The 22728-nt window shown below is 43.6% G+C and overlaps 1 protein-coding gene across 3 annotated transcripts in view; it reads left to right on the plus strand.

Annotated features, from left to right (window-relative positions):
• Positions 1 to 20839, plus strand: part of NAALAD2 (N-acetylated alpha-linked acidic dipeptidase 2) — a 50195-nt gene extending 29356 nt beyond the window's left edge. For 2 of the 3 annotated variants that reach the window (XM_048842017.2, XM_048842031.2), the window contains 6 exons: positions 4306 to 4397; positions 6798 to 6888; positions 9319 to 9583; positions 15845 to 15926; positions 17123 to 17215; positions 18711 to 20839. In XM_048842017.2, the coding sequence (XP_048697974.2) occupies positions 4306 to 4397; positions 6798 to 6888; positions 9319 to 9583; positions 15845 to 15926; positions 17123 to 17215; positions 18711 to 18900 (813 nt within the window). In that variant the 3' untranslated portion in view covers positions 18901 to 20839. The remainder of the gene's footprint in view (positions 1 to 4305; positions 4398 to 6797; positions 6889 to 9318; positions 9584 to 15844; positions 15927 to 17122; positions 17216 to 18710) is intronic. The other variant, XR_007355455.2, reaches the window with a different exon arrangement.
• The last annotated feature ends 1889 nt before the right edge of the window (positions 20840 to 22728 follow it).

A 22728-nucleotide genomic window follows, 5' to 3' on the forward strand; every position in this document is an offset into this window, starting at 1 on the left:
CTAATGGCTCATCTCCTATTTCTCTCTGTTTCTGATTGCTTTGTCGAAGTAAACTGGAGAATGTCCTCACCCTTCTCGAGGATACGGAAGATTATGATGCTTGATGTATTTATTCCTCCAGTGCAAATAAAGCTGTTCATCGGACCCTAAGGAAAGCAGTTGTCTTTTTATGTCCTGGAAGTGACTGTTTTTTTTTCTAATGCAGTTATTCACCTTCCTAAATTCCTTAGGGAGGGACTGGCCAAAAACTTGTGTAGCTTGTGGAGAGCCACATTTTCACTTCTTCATTCTTCTAACTGCAGGACTGGTGAAAATCAACAAACGACGAGGCTTGAGCCCATTACATCTTTACAAAGGTCAAAGAGCCATAGACAGTCCTATAACCAGATGCACAGAGGCACTTCGCCTACATGCTCATTTAGGACTTCTCCTCTTCTTCCAGATGTATTTTAAGATCTTCATTTAAAGTGGTGGAGGCTCATTAATGTCCACCAGTGGCCACGAGTAAAGCTGTGTGAATAATGGATTTTTCAGTTCACTGGTAATTTTGAGCTCTGCATTCCTTTGCTAGCATTACAGTCACAGTTAAGGGCTCAGCATCTCCGTCCTGAAGAGCTCTTAAGGCAGTAGGGCATGGAGGCAGCAAGAATGGGGTGGAATAACTGGCTAGGCAGTAGTACTGCTGAAAAATATCTGGGGGGGTTATAATGAATCACAAATTGAATATAAGCCAACAGTATGATGCAGTTGTGAAAAAGGTTAATATTACTCTGGGGAGTTTTAACAGGCATGACATATGTACGACACAGGATGTAATTGTCCCACTCTGCTCAGCACCGGTGAGGCCTCAGATGGAGTACTGTGTCCAATTCCAGGCGTCACACCCAGGGCAATGGAATAGGGGCGACCAGAGGCCACGGCCTTCCCACTTTTCAGCATGTGCCTTGCCCCTCCCAGTCAGGCCGGCAGCTGGAGCCCAGCCATGGAGCCCGGACAGTGGTGGGGCGCTACGCCATGGACCCTCCACCAGACTGGGGTGGGAGGGTTGAGAGCAGCCACCAGCCCATGTCCCTGCCCTCCCTTTCACCCTCCAACCCCAGGGCAGGAGGATCCATGGATCCCCACAGCAGCCTGGACATGGTAAGAGCCTCATGGGTAGAGGTGGGGAGCTGCGCCGTAGACCTTTCTGCCCTGGGCAGGGGGAGGGGGATGAATATGGACAGGGGCCGGGGGCTGCTCTTGACCTCCTCACCCCGGGCAAGTGGAGGATCCATGGCGTGGCTTCCCACAGCTGCCATTGTGGCTCTTGCCATGGCCAGGCTGTGGTCCCCCAGACAGAGCCGGGTCCAGGTAAGAGTCGTGCATGGCGCGCAGGCAGTTGTGGGGATCCGGAGACCCTCCTGCCCTGGGTCCACAGCTCCCAGCCTGCTCTAGCTTCTGGCTTGGTTGAGGGTGGGGCTTGGGAGGAAGAGGAGGAGCAGGGAGGGGCCCACTTTTGGGCAGGCTCTGCAGTCCTTGTGTCACGCTTTAGGGAAGATGTGGACAAATTGGAGACAATCCAGAGGAGAGCACAAAAGTGATGAGATTTAGAAAGGCTGACCTGTCAGAAAAGATTAAAAATACTGAGTATGCCTAGTCTTGAGAAAAGAAGACTGAGTGGGGAGATCTGATAACAGTCTTGAGATATGTTCTTCAGTTGTCCTCCATGTCCAGTGAAAGTAGGACAAGAAGTAATGGGCTTAATCTTCAGCAAGGGAGATTTAGGTTACATAGTAGGAATGACTTTCGATCTATCAGGTTAATTAAACTTTGGAATAGGCTTCCAAGGGAGAATATGGAATGCTGTTCATTGGAGGTTTTTATGAACAGGTTGGACAAAGACCCGTTGGGGATGGGCTAGGTTTACTTGGCCCTGCATCAGCTCAGGGGGCTGGATTTGCTGATTTCTTGAGGTCCCTTCCAGCCCTACATTTTTATGATTCTATGAAATTCAGAGAACAAGCACAGACAACCTACCTCCTAGTTATCCTTAGAAATTAAAGATTGCAAAAAGCTGCTCAATTTATACTTTTTTTAAATACCAATCTTTTATTTTTGTTATCTTAATTTATCTCAAATAGTGACCTCATTTATTTCAATGAGAGACTAAGAGATCTTCTGTCCTTTCGATAATAGTGCATGTAGCTCCCTTTGAGCTATAAAGGAGCAACTTCAGTAGTGATTGGAAAATTGACTCAATGAAAGCTTTCCACAAAAGTATAGACCATTGGGATGCATAGGACTAGGTTCATTAGTGTTGAAATGCTAATTAAAATGTCATTGCTTTGAGGAAATAATTGAGAAGCAAGAAAATGTACCACAAGGCCCTGATTCAACAAGTCCTTGCCTGGATTGAAATACTGTCCTATGCAGGGGGACAGCACAAAACCTTTGCACCTCTGCAGTCTCCACTAATCCTTCAAAACAAGGGTTGAAGTGGAACCTATGTCTGGTGCTGGCCCTCTGTGTAGGGTTGAATTTCCCTCCATCCTTCCCCCCCAGCCCCAAGCACAGCAGGGTATGGTAGGTTGTTGCACTTTAGTGCAGCTGTGAGTGGAGGCTATGGGTAAAAGCAAGGTGATGCACTCGGCATAATCCTTTACTCTGGGCTGAAATCAGTCTTAAGGCCCCTTTACCCCATCTCCCTTACACTCAAGAGAGCAAGTTATAAGGAGGAGTGTGGTGCATGAGGTAGAGATTTCTGAGGAGGGATGGGCTTAAGCATGATCCTCAGCATGGAACTGAGATCCTTAGCTACTCCTCTCTCTTTGGCCCTACTGCAAGGCAGGAATAATTTAATAGCCACTGGCAACACTTGCATTAATACAGGATTGGGTTCCCTTGTCCTGTTCGTCACTTTTTATCCTGTGTTTATATCTGCCAAACTCGGCATCTGCACTATGTAAAATCAACCCTGAAGGTATGAGAGTGCCTAGGATTGGATTTAAGCCACTGCAAGCACTAGGTTATATTAAGCTATTCCTGTGCTATGGAAAAGACGAAAAAATGGTTTTTACGTTACCTGGTAATGATTTGGCCGATAATGTCAGGATAAAGTCTGTACTGGAGCACGGGGCACTTCACCGTAGAGTTCAGCTTGCTCCTGCTGAGGTCTCATTTTGAGTTTAGCCCCCAAACCTGACCAAAGTGCTTGGGTAGTGATAGCAGCCAGGCAGTTATTTCACAAGCTTGTTTTTCTGCTAGCTTCAGACATAATCTCAGAGGTCAGAACCCTAAAGATTTTCAATTTGGAGTGTATATCTTTATAGCTATAGCTATTCAGTGCAGAAAGTGACCCCCTCCAGTATTCTGAAACAGTTCACTCACAGCTTTGTAGTTCTTGTGTTTGTGAAATCTCCAGCTTTCCAGGGAAATGAGTTCAGGCTGCTTTTGCAAGCTTTGCTTGTCAAATCTCTTTGGTTTTGGAAAGGTATTGAAATGGACAAGATTATCTTCAGTCCTCCCTCTTGAAGGACAGTCTGATGGTTGGGGACCTGGGTTCAAGTCGCAGCTCTGCCACGCATACCCTGTTTGACCTTGGGCAAGTCATTGAATAAAATCTCTCAGTTCCCCCTCTGTATGATGGGGATAATAACGCAGACTTTGCCAGTCTTGTCTATTTAGATTCCAGATACTCTGAGGTAGGGACTATCTCTTACTATGCACAATGGAGCCCTGATCTCAGTCAAGACTTCAAGGCACTTCCCTTATATAAATTATTATTATTATGGTCCAGATCCTGCTTTCCAGTGCATCTGCTTTTCACTCCTCCAGTACCACAAAGCACCTGTAATGCAGGCTCAACCTGTGTGGGGAGAATATCGTCCCTGGCTAGGGAGAACCTTCAGTGGGCTAGGGCTGTTGTCTCCCCGCTCCTAGCAGAGAGGGCATTCCCAAGGGGAAAGGAGTGTGGTTGGGGCATCCCAGGCTGCCACTCAGAGCATCCCTAAAGGCCATAGTCCAATGGGCATAAGTCAGAGCAACCCTCAGCACTGCTCTAATTTACACCAGTGACTAGACTGTGCTCTGGCCAGCCCCAGCATATGGCTGGTGTCAGGAAGCCCTGCTCCTTCAAGTTGTTCCAAGTGCGGGATGTACGCAGCTCAGGATCGGGACCCATAGATTGTAAATGACATGCGTAAAGCCACATATTTGTTAACGTTTGAGATCAAGAATAATGCAGATTAACAGTATGCATCTTCTTCTGATAAAGTTCAACTGGAAGCGGAAACACTTCCATTACGAGCATGTGCTTTGCCTCCCCAGATTGCAAGCCCTGATGAGGGTTACGAAGGCAAGTCTCTCTATGACAGTTGGCTTGAAAAGGACCCCTCAACAGAAAGTAAAAGTCATCCCAGGCAAGTTTATGAAACTGTATGGGTTTTTTTCCCCTTTCCTCAAGTCAGTGTTTCAAATGCATCACTCTGTGTTGTTTTTAAAAGCATCGTTGCCATTGATAGTGATCATACAAAAGTGCCTCGTAGCAGGTGAGTAGCTAGCAGTATCGATGACTTTAGGAAATGTTTTTACAAACCCACATTGGCGGTACCTATGCCAATTGGTAAACAAAAGTTTAAATGTCCTGTTAATAACACTTCGGAAAACAATCTAGTGCTGTATTCTTGTTAGGATAAACAAATGTTTTGTTAAAAGAAACTACCACAGTAGTTAAGAAGGAGGGTTGTTCTTTCTTTTTTGATGCAGTTGACTATAAAAGGCCATGACCTACTATATATATACAAATGTGTACTTAAATGCCTTTAAATATGCAAGGTGATCTACAGTAAATGTTGCTATCTAAATTAAAACATCCCCGTGGAAACTATACAGTTGTTTATATGCTCCTGCCTGCCAAGGCTAAATCCTTACTCACAAGATGGGACTAATTATGTCAGTAAGGTAAATGGAATTTAGCCCCTAATGTTACTTGATTCAAGTTTCCCAAGTCTGTTGCCCCAATCCTGTAGCCCCTGCTCACATGAATTCAGTGAGGTTTCTCACCTAAGTAAGCACTAGGATCAGACTTCCTGAGCAGATCCTTGGCTGATACATATGGTTTTATTGGCTTCAATGGAGCTACAACCATTTGAGGAGCTGGCCTTTATTAGATTTAATTTCCTAGAAGCATGTACATGTACAAATAAACAAATCCAATCCAGAATGCCATGCTTTTCCCCTCCTCCATATACTTGTTTGTTTCAGAGTAACAGCCGTGTTAGTCTGAAATTTAAAAAAAGAAAAGGAGGACTTGTGGCACCTTAGAGACTAACCAATTTATTTGAGCATAAGCTTTCGTGAGCTACAGCTCACTTCATCGGATGCATACTGTGGAAAATACAGAAGATGTTTTTATACACACAAACCATGAAAAAATGGGTGTTTATCACTACAAAAGGTTTTCTCTCCCCCCACCCCACTCTCCTGCTGATAATAGCTTATCTAAAGTGATCACTCTCCTTACATCCAATGAAGTGAGCTGTAGCTCACGAAAGCTTATGCTCAAATAAATTGGTTAGTCTCTAAGGTGCCACAAGTACTCCTTTTCTTTTTGCGAATACAGACTAATATGGCTGTTACTCTGAAACCTCTGCTTACAATGTGTATGATAATCAAGGTGGGCCATTACAGGACAGGCCTAACAAAGAAAAGAACAGAACGCCACTAGCCATCACCTTCAGCCCCCAACTAAAACCCCTCCAACGCATTATCAAGGATCTACAACCTATCCTGAAGAATGACCCATCACTCTCACAGATCTTGGGAGACAGGCCAGTCCTTGCCTACAGACAGCCCCCCAACCTGAGGCGAATACTCGCCAGCAACCACATACCACACAACAGAACCACTAATTCAGGAACCTATCCTTGCAACAAAGCCCGTTGCCAACTGTGCCCACATATCTACTCAGGGGACACCATCACAGGGCCTAATAACATCAGCCACACTATCAAAGGCTCATTCACCTGCACATCCACCAATGCGATGTAGCCCATCATGTGCCAGCAATGCCCCTCTGCAATGTACATTGGCCAAACTGGACAGTCTCTACGTAAAAGAATAAATGGACACAAATCAGATGTCAAGAATTATAACATTCAAAAACCAGTCGGAGAACACTTCAATCTCTCTGGTCACTCGATTTCTGATCTCAAAGTGACTATCCTTCAACAAAAAAACTTCAAAAACAGACTCCAACGAGAGACTGCTGAATTGGAATTAATTTGCAAATTGGATACAATTAACTTAGGCTTGAATAGAGACTGGGAATGGAAGTGAGCTGTAGCTCACGAAAGCTTATGCTCAAATAAATTGGTTAGTCTCTAAGGTGCCACAAGTACTCCTTTTCTTTATACTTGTGTGTGTTGTTCTCATTTTCCTTTCCTCTGTGTTGCCGCATCTGCCCAGCAGATGGCATTATCCACTTGAAATTAATGCCAGCAACAGCCTCTTCTGCAATGGAAACTATTTGCAAGGTTTTGATTATACAGTCGTCTGCCACCTATAAACACATCTTTATATAGTCTCCCAATTGATTTCAGTGAACAGTAGATTATTAATGTTTGAGATCACCAAGATGCCCCAGGTGCCATTCTACAGCACTCTCACATCAGGCTCCTTACACACACACCGTTATGACCTTGCTTGTCAGAAGCCTTGTCCACAATGCTTTGGAAACTCTGCTAGCAACACCTTGCATAATCATTCATACTAGGTCTAATGGTAGCCTCATTTTGATACCTTTTCTTTCCTGCATGTAGAATAAACAAACTGGGATCAGGCAGTGATTTTGAAGCTTATTTTCAGCGGCTGGGAATCACATCAGGCAGAGCCCGTTATACAAAGAACAGGGTAAGGCATCCAGATTTCCTGAAAACAACTGATACCAAGGTTTGGCTTTATTTTGAGAACAGTTACTGTACAATTGGGATATTCAACAATATTTTTTGTTTAAAAAACCCTGTTTCATAGTGTAGGTCCAGGGTGGCCAACCTGTGGCTCCGGAGCCACATGCGGCTCTTCAGAAGTTAATATGCGGCTCCTTGTATAGGCACTAACTCTGGGGCTGGAGCTGCAGGCGCCAACTTTCCAGTGTGCCAGGGGGTGCTCACTACTCAACCCCTGGCTTTGCCACAGGCCCTGCCCCGACTCCACCCCTTCCCGCCCCCTCCCCTGAGTGTGCCATGCCCTCGCTCCTCTGCAGTCTCCCGCAGAGCCTCCTGCATGCCACAAAACAGCTGATCAGGAGGTGTGGGGAGGGAGGGGGAGGTGCTGATCGGTGGGGCTGTCGGTGGGTGGGAGGCACTGGGAGCAGGGGGGAGGGGCGGGAGCTGATGGGGGGCTGCTGACGTATTACTGTGGCTCTTTGGCAAAGTACATTGGTAAATTCTGGCTCCTTCTCAGGCTCAGGCTGGCCACCCCTGGTGTAGGTCCTGTGTGCACAGAAAGGCAATTTTTGAATTTGTGAAGAAACAAACTCTGGAAGGACAATTCACCCATGATGGTGATGTGTACATTCTAAGCCCTCTATTTACACAAAGAGGGCCCTCGGTAAAGAAGGTTAGATCAAGTCAGCTTCTGGTCGCAGCTGTCATATCACATTGTCCCCTTACATGTAGTATTTTCTTTCGTTCTATTGACACATTGTCTCATAAGTGAAAAACCACACTTGTAACCCACTGCAGTAAAGGATTGTTCAGTTTTTCTTTTAGACTACAGTTTTATGTTTAAACCAGTTTACAAGTGTCATTAGCACTAACGGTCAAGGTCCTACAATCATAGAATATCAGGGTTGGGAAGGGACCTCAGGAGATCATCTAGTTTAACCCCCTGCTCAAAGCAGGACCAATCCCGAATATTTGCCCCGATCCCTAAATGGCCCCCTCAAGGATTGAACTCACAACCCTAGGTTTAGCAGGCCAATGCTCAAACCACTGAGCTATCCCTCCCCTCCAAAGTCAGGGACAACTGGAACTTAAGACTGAGGCTATGTCTAAAAGTTTTGTCATTTTACCCATACGGGCATACTGAAAGCTGCAACTCTCTCTTGCTCTCCCCTCCAGGTATAAGCACAATTACACTGACATAAAAGGGTTTATATCTGTATAGCTTATCCTGATTCAATAAAGCAAAATGATCCAAACAGATACTGGTATATAGTAGCATAACTGCGTCAGCAAAATATCACACTCCTTACGGACATAGTTAAGTCAGTAAAAATATTTAAGTATAGGCCAGGCTGAAGACATTTAGTAAAACTGGACCTTTTTGGAGGAGAAAAATCAAGCTGAGATGCAGAAGATATATATCTAAAAATCCTAATTAAGGTCTTTTAAAGATTCTAGGATCATTATTTGTCAGGCTCCATGTGTTTGCATGATGCTTTACAGAACACAGAAGACTCGGGGCCTGATTCTTTACCAGTCAGTATCCATAGCCATTTTAAAATGTGTAAGATGGGCATGAAGTACTTCCAAATCAGAGCTGTAGGGTTTTTTTTAATACCCACTTAGCACAAGTGTAAGTGGTTACACAGGATGGAGTGGACAATCAGGCCTTAGCTCTCTGCCCTGAGGAGCTAATCTATGGTTTTGAAATATTCTGTTAGTTCAAGAGCAGTTGGGAAGAAGCACTGTCCATAAAGAGATCAAAGTTAGAAAGAGGTCAACACTGGAGGCTGTTTTTTAGGGGGAGGAAGCATGCATTTCAAGGAGGAAGGAAACTTGGCCCATGAGAAATGGAAGGTAATTCTAACGGTAGAAGGCTGGATGAAAGAAAGCACACAGTGGAGTGTACAAGGACAGAAGACAAGAATAGAGAATGGAAAGATTATAGTCTGGTGCAAGATGAGGAGGAGGAAATGAGAGAAGAGATGTAGGTGGTGACTGAATTGCACAAGATCCAATGGGACTACTGTTTTGCACTTGTGCTACTCTACCAGATTGTTTTTTTTTTTGTTTTTTTTTGCAGTGAGTCAGTGGGTATTAGAGCTCAGGATGGGGCCAGAAAGAGGCTACCATAGACAGAAAGTAAGGATTGCTACACACTTTTGTTCTGCCATAGTACCCCACGAATTTGGATTGCTTTTTGCCTCATAGGAGCCTCACACAAACAGCAGTAAGCTCAGTGGTTTGAGCAGTAAGGACTGTAATTCATCTGTGTCTGGAAAAGAGCTATCATGATACGGAAGTTGTAGTGATCTATTGTTGGCCATTTCTGACCAATTTCATCCCTCAAACTGGCTTAGTTAGAACATCTGAGATGTGGTTTATTCTCTTTCAGAGAGCAGACAAGTTCAGCAATTACCCAGTTTACCACACCGTCTATGAGACCTTTGAGTTAGTAGAACAATTTTATGACCCCACATTCACAAAACAGCTTACCATTGCCCAGTTACGAGGAGGACTGGTGTATGAACTGGCAGACTCCCAGGTCATTCCTTTCAACTGCCAAGATTATGGAGAAGACTTAAGAAAATACACAAATAGAATCTATAATTTGGCCAAGAAACATGAAGAACAGGTAGAGACTTATGGAGTATCATTTGGTGAGTAATGACCATGCAGACATTAAATGTTTATTTGTCCTGAGTGCATCAATTAGAAGTACACAAAGGGAAGAAATATGGTTGTTGTATCTATGAAACTGGACTTTGAGTTTCAGTGTGCCTTGTAGCGGAATAAAACAACTGATTTTAAGATCTCCCTAAGAAGTTTCTCAATATAATAAAGGTTTAAAAAATTACTGTCAAAATGTCTCTTATAACACTATATATTGCCTCATTCTTTACTTAGGGCAGACTCTCTAAAGGTTGGGATGCTAGCCTAGAGCTTGAAACATGGGTTCAAATCCCTACTCTGCTGTGTTTGACCTTGGACAAGTCACTTAGGGTCAGATTTTTTAAAGGTATTTTGGTGCGTAACTTCTGCTGAAATCAATGGAATTTAGACATCTAAATACCTCTGAGGATCTGTGCTAAGGTGCCTAAATACCTTTAAAAATCTGGGCATTGGCCTCTCTGTCCATCAGTAAAATGGGGAAATAGTACTTCCTATCTCATGAGGATAAATACATGATGCTCAGCTACTCTGGTAATACCTTAGATAAAAAAATTAAAGCACAAGCTTGGGCAGGAGTTCTCTGGAGGATTACAGAAGAAGGAATCCTCCTCACAGGCCACAAAGCACCAGTGGCCTTGTAGTCTGTCACTACTGGTCTTATGCCTTTGAGACCCTAGGTGTCCAAAGATGAGGGGCAGGAACTGGGTCTTAGCTCGTGAATGAGTGCATATGCAAATATCTTCAGGTAGCTGAAAAATAAAAAATGGAGCCAGTTTGCTTATTTAAATTTTTATTTCAAAAGTTACTCTAAAACATTTATTATAAAAAATAAAGTTTCTAAAATATGTTGTAAAAGGCACTTTCCTCAATGAATTCCTGTTTGAACTGGAGCATATCTATTAGAAAAACATCCAGTCTCAATTTACAAGTTTCCAGTGATGGAAAATCCACCACAGCCCTGTTTCAGTGGTTAATTACTCTCATTGTTTAAAATGTGTGCCTTCTTTAGAGTGTAAACCTGTCCAGCTTTAGCTTCGAGTCATTGCATCTTTTTTTATTTTTGTTTGCTAGACTGAAGAGCCTTCTACTACCAAATTTCTGTTCCCAGTGTTGACGCTTATAAATCAAGTCATCCCGTACCCTTCTTTTTGATAAGCTAAACAGATGGAGTTCTTTGAATCTGTTACTGTGAGACAGGTTTTCCAGTCCTTTAATCATTCTTGTGATTCTTTGATTATTCTATGAACCTGCAGCAAAAAAATTTTGTGATCAGCTTTAGCAATCTACTGAAGGTTATTTATTGTTCCTTTTGTTTTACTCTATCATACTAAAGTATCCAACAGTCCTAATTTATAGATAGCTTTCACAATATTATGCAATAAAATTCATCCACAATTTTGACCGTGGTTGCTGAAGGGGCCATGCTGAGATTGCTCAATCAGAGCAAACTGCAAAGAACAGGGGAGATGATCCCCAAAGCTGGTGGTTTATTTTCACCAAACCAGTAACCAAACAGCTTCTGTAATATCTTACTCATTATCAAGAAGCCAAAATACAGTTCCCTTTAAGCAATCCAGCCTTTGGCTCCCATCCAGACAGCTAAGTCTAATATAGCAAGGGTTACTAAGACCTTATTCACCATATATAAAGTTCTACCAATCCCAAAAGACTGGACACATTGCCCAGCAGGTCAATGAATATTTCAGATCTTATCTAAATACATGCTTACAGCCAGTTCTTATTAACTATACATCTAAGATTTATTAATAAAAAGAAAAGAAAGAGAGTTGCTACAGTTAAAGATCATTATACATACAGATATGAATAAAGTTCTCAAGTCAGTTTCATGGCAGAGATGGTGAGGCTGCTGATTTGTAAAAATCCTTCTGGAGTCAATTTAAAAGGCAGTCCATGTGCAGTGTTTATTCAAATTCTTCCACGAGAATTTGCAGAGTTAATTCAGCGTAGACCTGGAGACCTCAGTCTTGCAGGCTTAGACTTTCCCTGTCAAAGTTTAAGCAGATCTGAGATAGCAAGGATCAGGCCCCACACTTTCTTTATAGTAGGGATCGGTAACCTTTGGCATAAAGCCCATAAGGAAAATCCGCTGGCGGGCTGGGATGGTTTGTTTACCTGCAGCCTTCACAGGTTGGCTGATCACAGCTCCCACTGGCCACAGTTTGACATTCCAGGCGAATGGGGGATGCGGGAAGTGGCAGCCAGCACATTCGTCGGCCAACGCCGCTTCCCGCAATCCCCAGTGGCCTGGAACGGCAAACTGCAGCCAGTGGGAGCTGTGATCGGCCAAACCTGCAGACGTTGCAGGTAAACAAACCGTCCCGGCCCGCCAGCAGATTTCCTGACGGGCTGGGTGCCAAAGGTTGTGGATCCCTGCTTTATAGCTTGAAACCAGTTGTGGTCACAACATGCCTTCCTTGGCTGAACAATAAGTAGTGCATCCTGTTGCTTTGAAGCTAATCTCTGTTTCCTAGGCATATACCCATAACTAGTTACATTCATTAGCATGAGTCAATTAATCATTCAAATAGTTCACAGGAAGTTTACTATGTGGAATTTACAAGTTTCAAAGAGAAATGAGGACAATAATATTATTACACTACAAATTCCATCTAACTGATAATATTCCCTTTTGATCTCTGAATCAATAGACTACATTAATGAAATCATTAGAGACAGGAACAAAATTTTAGCATCTACAAGCTAATTAGATCACATTGTTAAACTTCTAACAAGGTATAGATAAACACAGACAAATATGACAGTAAAACCTCAAAAGTTATGAACACCAGAGTAACGAACACCAGAGTTATGAACTGACTGATCAACCACACACCTCATTTGGAACCAGAAGTATGCAATCAGGCATCAGCAGAGACCAAAAAAAAAAAAAAAAGTAAATACAGTACAGTACTGCATTAAATGTAAACTACTAAAAATAAAGGGAAAATTTTAAAAAAGATTTACAAGGTAAAGAAACTGCTTCAGTGTTTGTTTAATTTAAATTAAGATTGTTAAAAGCAGAATTTTTCTTCTGCATAGTAAAGTTTCAAGGTGTATTAAGTCAAAGCTGTAAACTTTTGAAAGAGCAACCATAAAATTTTGTTCAGAGTTACAAACAACCTCCATTCTTGAGGTGTTTGTAACTCTGAGGTTCTACTGTAGTATCTATTCTTGATTCTCTAACAGTACAAGCCTACACATCAAGGGTCTATCTACAAGGAATGACCCTGTTTACCATTTCAGTACTCTTCTAATATGTCCTTAAGGGTTGCTTTTAAGTCACTCAGCCTACTGTAAAAAGAAAAGGAGTACTTGTGGCACCTTAGAGACTAACCAATTTATTTGAGCATGAGCTTTCGTGAGCTACAGATCACTTCATCGGATGCTGTGTTGCTTAACCCGCATTGGCTCAGCCTCACAATAGTATTCTGGGATGATGCATTTACATGACTTTGCTAGCCTTTGTCATAGCATTGTGATGTTGCCAATGCCAAACATTCAAAGATCATAACTCAGGCCCAGTGAACTCATGGGATTGGCTTAAAATCATTATTGAAAATAAATAAATAAATTGAGCTTATTTGCCTTTTGGGTTCAGGTTTTCAAGTTTTCCTCTGCAACAATAAGGGCTAGAAACTTTTTGTTTTTTAATACAAATTTCTCTCATAATTACATAATTCCAGAAAGTGGAGCTTAAAGAAACAGAAATATTGTAAATATTGTGATTTTAAAAAAAGAAGTAGAGTGAACAACACTGGTATTGTTTGTGATAAGTACACATGTATGTTTTCAGGAGACCTTTTCCCTGGTCAGCCCTCTCCTTCTGCTTGTGAAACATGAGCTGTTGCTAAACTGTGGCTATAATATCAACAATGGCTAAACACTGTCCTTGCACATACACACAACCAGTGATGAGCTGCCAAAATCTTAACAACTGGTTCCCTCCTCACCCCACGAGGGGGTCGTTACCCACCCCTACCCCCCACAACTCCTGCCCCATCCAACCCCCCCGCATTCCTTGACGCCCCCCCCCCAGGACCCCTGCCCCATCCACCTCTGTCCCCTGACTGCCCCCAGAACTGGGCAGGAGGGTCTCGTGGGCCACCGTAGTGGGTGCCCACACCACCCTAAGAGCCAGAGGCAGCTGCCAGGGGGCGAGGTGGGGAGTCCCGGAGGCACTTACCTGGGGCAGCTCCCAGGAAGCATCTGGCAGGTCGCTCTGGCTCCTAGGGGCGGGGGAGTGTAGCTGGGGGGGAGCAGGGGGAGCAGCTGCTCCCCCACTCATCACATCAAAAGTGGTGCCTTAGGTGCCGACTCCCTGGGTGCTCCGGGGCTGGAGCAGAGCTCCCCGCCCTGCGCCCGGCCCCAGCTCACCTCACCTCCGCTCCCCCTCCGCCCCTGAACATGCTGCCCCACTCTGCTTCTCTGCCCCCTCCCCTGGCTTCCCGCGAATCAGCTGTTCAGCAGGAAGCCGGGGAGGGCTGAGAAGCAGGCGGTGGCTTCCCGCTCAGGCCGAGGGTGGCGGAGGTGAACTGGGGCGGGGAGCAGTTCCCCTGCGCACCTCCCCCCACCAGGATTACCTGCTGCGGTGTGGGCGGCCCTCCTCGCGCCCTCCCTTCCCCCCCGACCCAGCTCACCTCCGCTCCCTGGGCCTGAGCGGGAAGCCGCCGCTTGCTTCTCAGCCCACCCCGGCTTCCCGCGCAAACAGCTGATTCGCGGGAAGCCTGGGGGGGGGCGGAGAAGCAGAGCGGGGCGGCGCGTTCAGGGGAGGAGGTGGAGGCGGAACAGAGGTGAGCTGGGGCTGGGGGCAGGGCAGGGAGCTGCCAGTGGGTGCTCTGCACCCACCAAATTTTCCTCTTGGGTGCTCCAGGGCTGGAGCACCCATGGAGTCAGCGCCTAAGGCGCCACTTTTGGCCGGTTAAATTTAGAAGCCCTTTTAGAACCGGTTGTCCCTCACAGAACAACGGGTTCTAAAAGGGCTTCTAAATTTAACAACCGGCTCCAGCTAACCACTGCACATAACTCCGATTCAGTGAACAGAGGCAGCCAAACACAGAAACTTGACCTTGGGGGGGGTAATTCAACTCTCTTGATATAAACAGTCAGAGGGGAGATGGCTTTATAGGGAGGGAGCTACTTTAGATTAGCCAGGATTTTCTGAAACTCATGGTTAAATTTGAAATACTCTGAAGCTTCCCTTTTGCCTATAAAACTTGTATTTTTGGCAAGGTTCTAAAGTTTCCCTTTTTTTGCAAGTTAGCTCCTGTTGCTCAATGAACCGGAACCAATTTTCTTTTTTTTTTTTTTTGGCAGCGGAAAGGGAGGTAGGAAAATTAGCTGTAGGAATGAAATAGACACCATTATGGAAGTCCTGTCCACCCTGGCTGCAATGAAACCAGTACAGGTCTGCGGCTGTGTAGGGAGGGCCTGCCCCCAGGGCCGTGGCTGCCCTGTATGCCACAGAGCTCAGTTCCATGGGGACTTTTGCCAGTAGCTGCTAAGAAGGCTTGAGTGTGTTGCCAGGGAAAGAGTGGGGATGAGCTTGGGGGTGTGTGTGTTCTGCAACTTCAATGATCCACTGGGCCTGCGCTCCCACATAATGGGAGACAATCCAGGTATTGAGTAGCAGCGGTAGAATGGCTCTATCATCATCCTTGCCTTGGCCGGGAGGATTCCTCCCCCTTGGGATCTTGCTACTCCAAGTCTGTCTTGGTATGGCTGGGGAAAGAGCTCACATAAACAAGCAGAGAGCGGGGTGGAAATCTCCTCAGGTGAAAACGGTGCAGTCCTTGCACAGGCAGGCAGAAGTGCTGGAAATGTTGCTACATCTCAAGCTTCTTCATGTAAAGTCTGCAGTAAACTTAAAATTGCAGATCCAGGGTTTTCCTCCTCCCCATCCACCCCAATCTCAGAACTTTCTCTTTGCCAGAGGTTCCCCAAGAATCATTCTCAGCCTATTTCAACGAAATATTATTTTAATGCTGCTTTGTAGAAGTTTTATTAGACATTCTTCCTCTGCACTGCGGCCATCGTTAAAATAGGTTTTGCATGTTACGAGGGGGCACTGCAGCCCTTTAAAAGTCAGACCCAGAAGAAATGGGGAAGCCAAGGATTCCTTGTCAAGTCACTAAATAAAATAAATACGTGGTTTTCCTCAATAAGTGAACTGTTTATTGTTCAAGACTCTATGTGTGATGCTGAAGTAAAAAAGGACTTTCTATTTCTAGGTCCCCTTTTTTCTGCTGTGACGAATTTCACTGAAGCTGCTGCCGATTTTCACAGAAGACTTAAAGAGGTGGATGTGAATAAGTAAGTTAAAAAGCCCAGTCTTGACAATTTCGCCTCCAGGCTCCTCAACTTTGTTTGCTGTGGGCCAAGTCCTGCAATCCTGAATCAGGCCTTGGTCAGCGAAAACTCACTTTGAAATCAATAGGAGTTTTGCCTGAGTGAGGACTACAGAATTTGAACCTCAACACATTCTGTTTCTTGGGCGCACTCACTAGTGAATTGTATGAGCTTAGTGATAATTTTAGTGAATATCTTATATAATGTAATGAACATATTTTTCATGTAAAGCAGCAGCTATCAATGAAAAGCTAGTGTCTTCTTTCTTTGGTGGGCTCTTTCTAGTACTGTTTAATAAAACACAGGTTTCCGTTGTTCTGAAAAGGGTGCCTCCCCTTTTGTTGTTTATATAATGAGAAGTTCCCCCAGTCTAACATGCAGATTTTATCCTTCAAGTTTGTGTGAAGGATAATCGGTCTGAAGCAGCATCTTCTGGAATCAGCAGTCCTAATTTGAAAGACGATGTGATCTAATGGAGCACATGATGATGAGCAGGAACTCTTGAATTCTAATCACAGTTTAGAGTCCATCGTCTTCTGTAGCGCTGGGCAACACATGTAACGCCTGTGTGTCACTTTCCCCATTTATGTCATGATACTTGTCAGCCTAATCAGGTGCACAGGAAGGAGTAACTAGCTAATATTTGTTTAATGCTTTGTAAACTAGAACGGGGCTGGCAATGGCTTTCCTATCCCAGAAATATTTTTGAGAGTTTGGAAATTTTTATTGTTGTGTATCAGAATGAAACTGAGACTTCTGAAGTTTTTCAATGAAAAGGCAATAGCGTGGTAGTTAGGGCATTCACCTGGGCTGTGGAAGAACTGGGTTCAAGTCACTGCTCTGCCTAATTTGGAGCAGGAACTTGACTCCAGGTCTCCTACATCCCAGGCGAATGCCCTAACCACAAGGCTGTTGCCTATTCTGGGGTTTGGAGGTATCGCTCTGGTTTTGACCAAAACTTCTCCTGAGAAACCATTCTTCGTGAAAGTTTCATCAAAGCCAGTATGTTCCCAGGAGCAGTTTTGGTTTCACCTAATCAGCTTTTCTGACTAAAAGACAATGTTGAAAAATTCCCAACCAGCTCTATTAGAAAACCATGTAGTTCATACATTTTCATGCATTGTTGTTGTGTGAAATGCTTCTATCTTCGTCCCCCACAGTCCAATTGCTGTGCGAATCATGAATGATCAGCTGATGTTTGTGGAAAGAGCTTTTATCGATCCTCTTGGTTTACCAGGCAGGAAATTTTACAGGTAAGGCAACAGGTTATGCAGACTACTAAAAAGCACTGATTGCAAGGCATAGCCCTATGGCTCTTAGGGTGACCAGACAGCAAATGTGAAAAATTGGGACAGGATGTCTATATAAGCAAAAGCACCAAATATCGGGACTGTCCCTATAAAATTGGGACATCTGCTCACCCTAATGGCTCTTGAACTTTTTCATATTGTGAACAGCTTCCTAAAATAGAGATCCTCTTGTGAACACCTCCTGCACCTTCGCTGTGGCAGTGAGAGTGCTTGGTTACACGGAACAGTAACTAGGACAGTGCTAAAAAGATAAGATGAAAATAACTGTGCTGGTTACAGCAGTGTGAGGACTTCCCTCTGCTGATTCCATCCCTCCTGATGGTGGAGCAGATTTGGGAGAAGGAAAGACGCCGAGGTTGTGATCTACATCCTTTATTGAGCTTCTCCTGTTGGGCATAGGACTGTATTTTTAGTAGTATTAAATGTCTCTGAATTTTGCTCTTAGATTTCAAAGCATTTCACAATCTTTAACACATTTATCCTCACATTTAACGCATTTATCCTGTGAAGTAGGGAAGGGCAGTTATTGCCCAGTTTTTACAGCTGGGAAACTGAGACACAAAGAGGCTAAGTGACTTGTCCAAGGTCACACAGGACTCATGGTGAAGCAGGGATTGAACCCAGGTCTTCCCAACTCCTGTACTAACCACTGGACCATCCTTCTTGTCAGCTAGTAAGGTTTGCTTATCTCCGAGGAGGATTTTCACTTGAGCGTAGTAATGCTATTCTGTCTTACAAGGAGAGTATGTTGTAAGATTTATAGTTATAAGGCTTTGGTGATAGAGCAGTTTCCCTCTTTGGTGTCAAGCATATGGCTATACCTCATTTTGCCCCAATGCCTCAGTTTCATTGAAGTGCCCAGTTATCTGAGAGAAGGGGTGCCAGTGATGTGGCCCTCTGGCCAAGTCAAAAGTCCTCCAATCCCAGGGCACACAGAAATCCAAAGACAATCTTTAGCTCTTTATAAGCTAAATAGTGTTCAGGCCTCCTCAGATGCAACAGCCTTCCAGGAAGCAACTGTTCACCCTCCCACTACTAAATCCTTTCCCGTGCTTGCAAGGGTTTCAGCTCGAGCTGCTCAAATTTTTTTTTCCACATAGTGACAGTTTTTGGACAGCTCAGGTTTTTGCATCATTCAAAGTGTACTGCTCTTTCATCTATGCAGAAAAATTCAACTTTGGGCAAACATTTTTCATTTTCCCATGAAAGGGAGGAGCCAAAAGTTTTTCATTTTGGCCAAAAAATGAAATAAAAATTCACTGAAACTTCAAATGATATTAAATTTACTGAAAATTAACTTTTTTTTTAAACAGCTCTAGTTCCAGCACAATTTTTGCTCTTTCTCTCAGGGATTCCCCCCCAGCTGTGTCTCAGTAGCTCCCCTTTTCTCCCTTGTATCCCTCCCTCCTGTCTAAGGCTTTTTTCTCTTTCCCCACAGACACATTGTTTTTGCTCCGAGCAGCCACAACAAGTACGCTGGAGAGTCATTCCCAGGGATCTACGATGCCATGTTTGATATTGAAAACAAAGCAGATCAGTGCAAAGCCTGGGAAGAAGTAAAGAGGCAGATCTCCATTGCAGCCTTCACTGTGCAGGCTGCAGCAGGGACGCTGAAGGATGTAGCATAGGAACAAGGCACCAGCAGGCTTGAACACATGGCTAACTCTTAAAAACGACAGTGAATGTACTCGAGTGATGCCATTTCCACTTTGTGCACAGTATTTACTAGGGTTGCAATATAACCAGCCTTTTCCATACAGAAGTCCCATGGGAGTCAGTGAGAGCTGTTGGCATTATGGGACTGATGGTTAAGGAACCAGTGTTGGTTCTCTGAGACTGGCATAACTGCTGTGTTTAAAAAAAACAAAACAAAACTCTAGTAAAAAAAAAATTACTTGGCCTTTTTTTTTTCAAAAATGTCAGTTAGAACGCTTACATTTTCCAAAGGATCCACTAATTTTGGGGACCTCAGTTTTTGGGTTCCTGGCACTTCTGAAAATCAGTCTCCTAAGCTACATCTGCACTAGAGAAACTAGACCCTGCTACTGGTGCAGCTTTGTTAGTGGTAACACGTGGAAGCCATAATGCAGATAGGACTCAAGGGTTTAACACCATGTCTTAATGGTGTTCTGAGCAGGATTAAACAACATGGTAAGAATGCCTGAACTCTGTCCACACGAGAGCTTCCATCACTGAGGCAGCTTGTGCATTGGGTCTGATCCACTATGGCCATGCCTATGACCTAATTTTCCCCAGTGTGGACAATGATTTAGGGCATAGGAATTGCAGTACTGAATCAGACCCATGGTTCATCTAGTCCAGTATCATGTCTCTGACAGTGGTCAGCACCACATGCTTCTGAGAAAGGTACAAGAAACTCACAGTCATCCCCTCATAGAGATTGATTTATACCCTGAATTATCAGGCTTTATCTCCCTACCCATAGTCTTTGATTGTGGGTGTGATTATAAAAGATGGTGAGCACCCACAATCCCAACTTACTTCAATGTTATTAGGTGTTCTCCTCCTCCTCTGAAAACTCCAGCTCTAGGTGTCCCATGCTGCACACCTATAATCAGTGAACAGTTGACAATGTAGGTCCAGATGCTTTTTATGCCATTTTTATTAATCAAATGAAGTACTAAAAAAAAATCTATTTCTATGCAGAAGTTTTGAAAACCCTCAGGCTGAGATTTACAAAGGGGATGGGGGGAGTTAGGCATCAAAATCCCTTTTTGAAATTTTCCTTTTGAAAATCCCAGACTTACGCAGTATCACTACCCAGGTATTTTTAAGAGGAAAAAGGGCCAGTAGAGAATCACCATCCCTCCTGTGATGAGCTATCTGCTCCCTGTGTAACAAGCTATCACTTTCCTCTCATCAGCTGTTATTCTTCATGCCCTCTTTAATTGGGAAAGCTATTTTATACCATGCTCTCACCCACTACCTGATGTCTGATGACAGAGATGGAAAATGTTTTCCCAGAATGCTATTAATTACTGTTCTGAGCAGAAGGGATGGAATGCTCAGCATTTCTCCTTCAACTTCTACAGGACTAAGCGACACACAATTTTTGTCTTCTAATGTTACCAGTAAAAATTTTAATGTGAAACTTACAGTTATTTTAAATTACAGGGATGAAGGAAGAAAGTAAAATGACCACACAAAAAGGGAACTGAAACGCTTTTCAGAAACCATACGCCGGATATAAAAAGAAGAAAATGTTGTAAGAGTGGGGATTTTCCTCAGTGACTTGGCCAACATTCCCTCTCTTCCCCTGGGTGTGCAATACGGCAGCTTACTGCTACCTTCAGTTCCAGAAGTGGCTGCATTTCTGTGGCTCTGGCTGCATATAAGGGTTATGAGGTCGTTCAGGCTGTCCATATAAATGGATAATATTAAATATCACTTACACTGCCCTCCACAACTCCATTTACACAGTGCCCATGTTTTGATTCATTTATTCAACCTGTCTGAAGCAATCTGTGGGTCATGTAGCTGAACAGCATCCAGTCCTCAGCATTTAAAGCCTAGCATGGGACAATAAAGCAGTTTGACAAAATTAAATTTGGATGAAACTTGATGTTTGGTTTGCTAGATGTAACTCAGAAAAATAACTTCAGGGAAACACTGCCAAATAGTTTAGCTCTGCCATTTAAAATGGCCAGTCAGGTTTTAATTCATTTTCACTGGAAACCAGGAGGAAAAAAGCCTTACTATGAACGGGGTGGGTGGAGATGCTAAAAGGCAGGTTCAAATCCAACCCAGGTTGACAGCGATCAACCATTGAGTGGCTATTTTAGTGGCTTTTGTCCAGATCCTAGAGGACAGGTGTCAACATAAGAAAAAATTCTATCAAAACTAACTTTTAATTACCATCTGTATTCTCAGCCTTACAAGAGAGACCATAGTTTGAAGCACGTTAGAGACTGAGCTATCTTGAATGAATGTGTTCAAACAAGGGTTTAATGCAGTTACGAACATAAGAACAGCCATACTGGGTCAGATCTAAGGTCCATCTAGCCCAGTATCTTGTCTTCCAACAGTGGCCAATGCCAGGTGCCCCAGAGGGAATAAACAGAACAGGTAATCATCAAGTGATCCATCTCCTATCGCCCATTCCCAGCTGCTGGCAAACAGAGGGTAGGAACACCATCCCTGCCCATCCTGGCTAATAGCCATTGATGGACCTATCCATGAACTTTAGTTTTTTTTTTAACCTTGTTATAGTCTTGGCCTTCACAACATCCTCTGTCAAGGAGTTCCACAGGTTGACTGTGCATTGTGTGAAAAAACACTTCCTTTTGTTTGTTTTAAACCTGCTGCTTATTAATTTCATTTGGTGACCCCTAGTTCTTGTGTTATGAGGAGGAGTAAATAACACTTCCTTATTTACTTCTCCACACCAGTCATGATTTTATAGACCTCAATCATATCCCTCCTCAGTCATCTCTTTTCCAACCTGAAAAGTCCCAGTCTTATTAATCTCTCCTCATATAGCAGCCGTTCCATACCACTAATCATTTTTGTTAACCTTTTCTGAACCTTTTCCAATTCCAATATATCTTTTTTGAGATGGGGCGACCACATCTGCACACAGTATTCAAGCTGTGGGTGTACCATGGTTATATAGAGGCAATATGATATTTTCTCTTATTATCTATCCCTTTCTTAATGATTCCCAAGATTCTGTTCACTTTTTTGACTGCCATTGCACACTGAATGGATGTTTTCAGAGAACTGTCCACAAAAACTCCAAGATCTCTTTCTTGAGTGGTAATTTAGACTCCATCATTTTATAAGTATAGTTGGGATTGTTTTCCAATGTGCATTACTTTTCATTTATCAACATTGAATTTAATCTGCCATTTTGTTGCCCAGTCACCCAGTTTTGTGAGATGCTTTTGTAGGAGCATTTCATTATTGAACTCTTTGGCGCTAGTACTTTTGCATCTTTTCAGCCTTATCAAAGTGACTTCTGTCTCCCACAGAGCAACAGCTAGTAAGTAGTAAGACATACAGCCATTGGGCAATAATTTATTCTTGGATCAACTTCACAGAAGCCTCAAGGAATTTCACCAGTGATTAATTTAGTCCGCTGCATCTTAGCCCTGAAACCATTCCCAACTCTCACAGGTGAGAATAAAAAGTAGCTCCATCAAAGTAAAGGAACAACACAGCAGTAAATCTAGTAAGAGATCAGGCTCGAAGCCAGGTACAAGGCAATGTGAGTTACATCAGTAAGTCCCTTTAAGCAGGCGAAACTTACATGCCCTAAATGGTTCTGTACCTACATACCACACAGCCTGTGTCTGTACATGCTGCTGCCAGGGCTGATCCACGTAGGTAGGTTGCTGACCTATTAATCCTCTGGTTTAAAAAAAAGGGGGGGTTGTTGGCAGGGGATTTTTCCCAGGATGTATTCTCTACATTAAAATGTTTCCTGTGAGCGGTGA

Source organism: Caretta caretta, chromosome 1 (assembly GCF_965140235.1).
Source record: "Caretta caretta isolate rCarCar2 chromosome 1, rCarCar1.hap1, whole genome shotgun sequence".
Taxonomy (NCBI): domain Eukaryota; kingdom Metazoa; phylum Chordata; order Testudines; family Cheloniidae; genus Caretta; species Caretta caretta.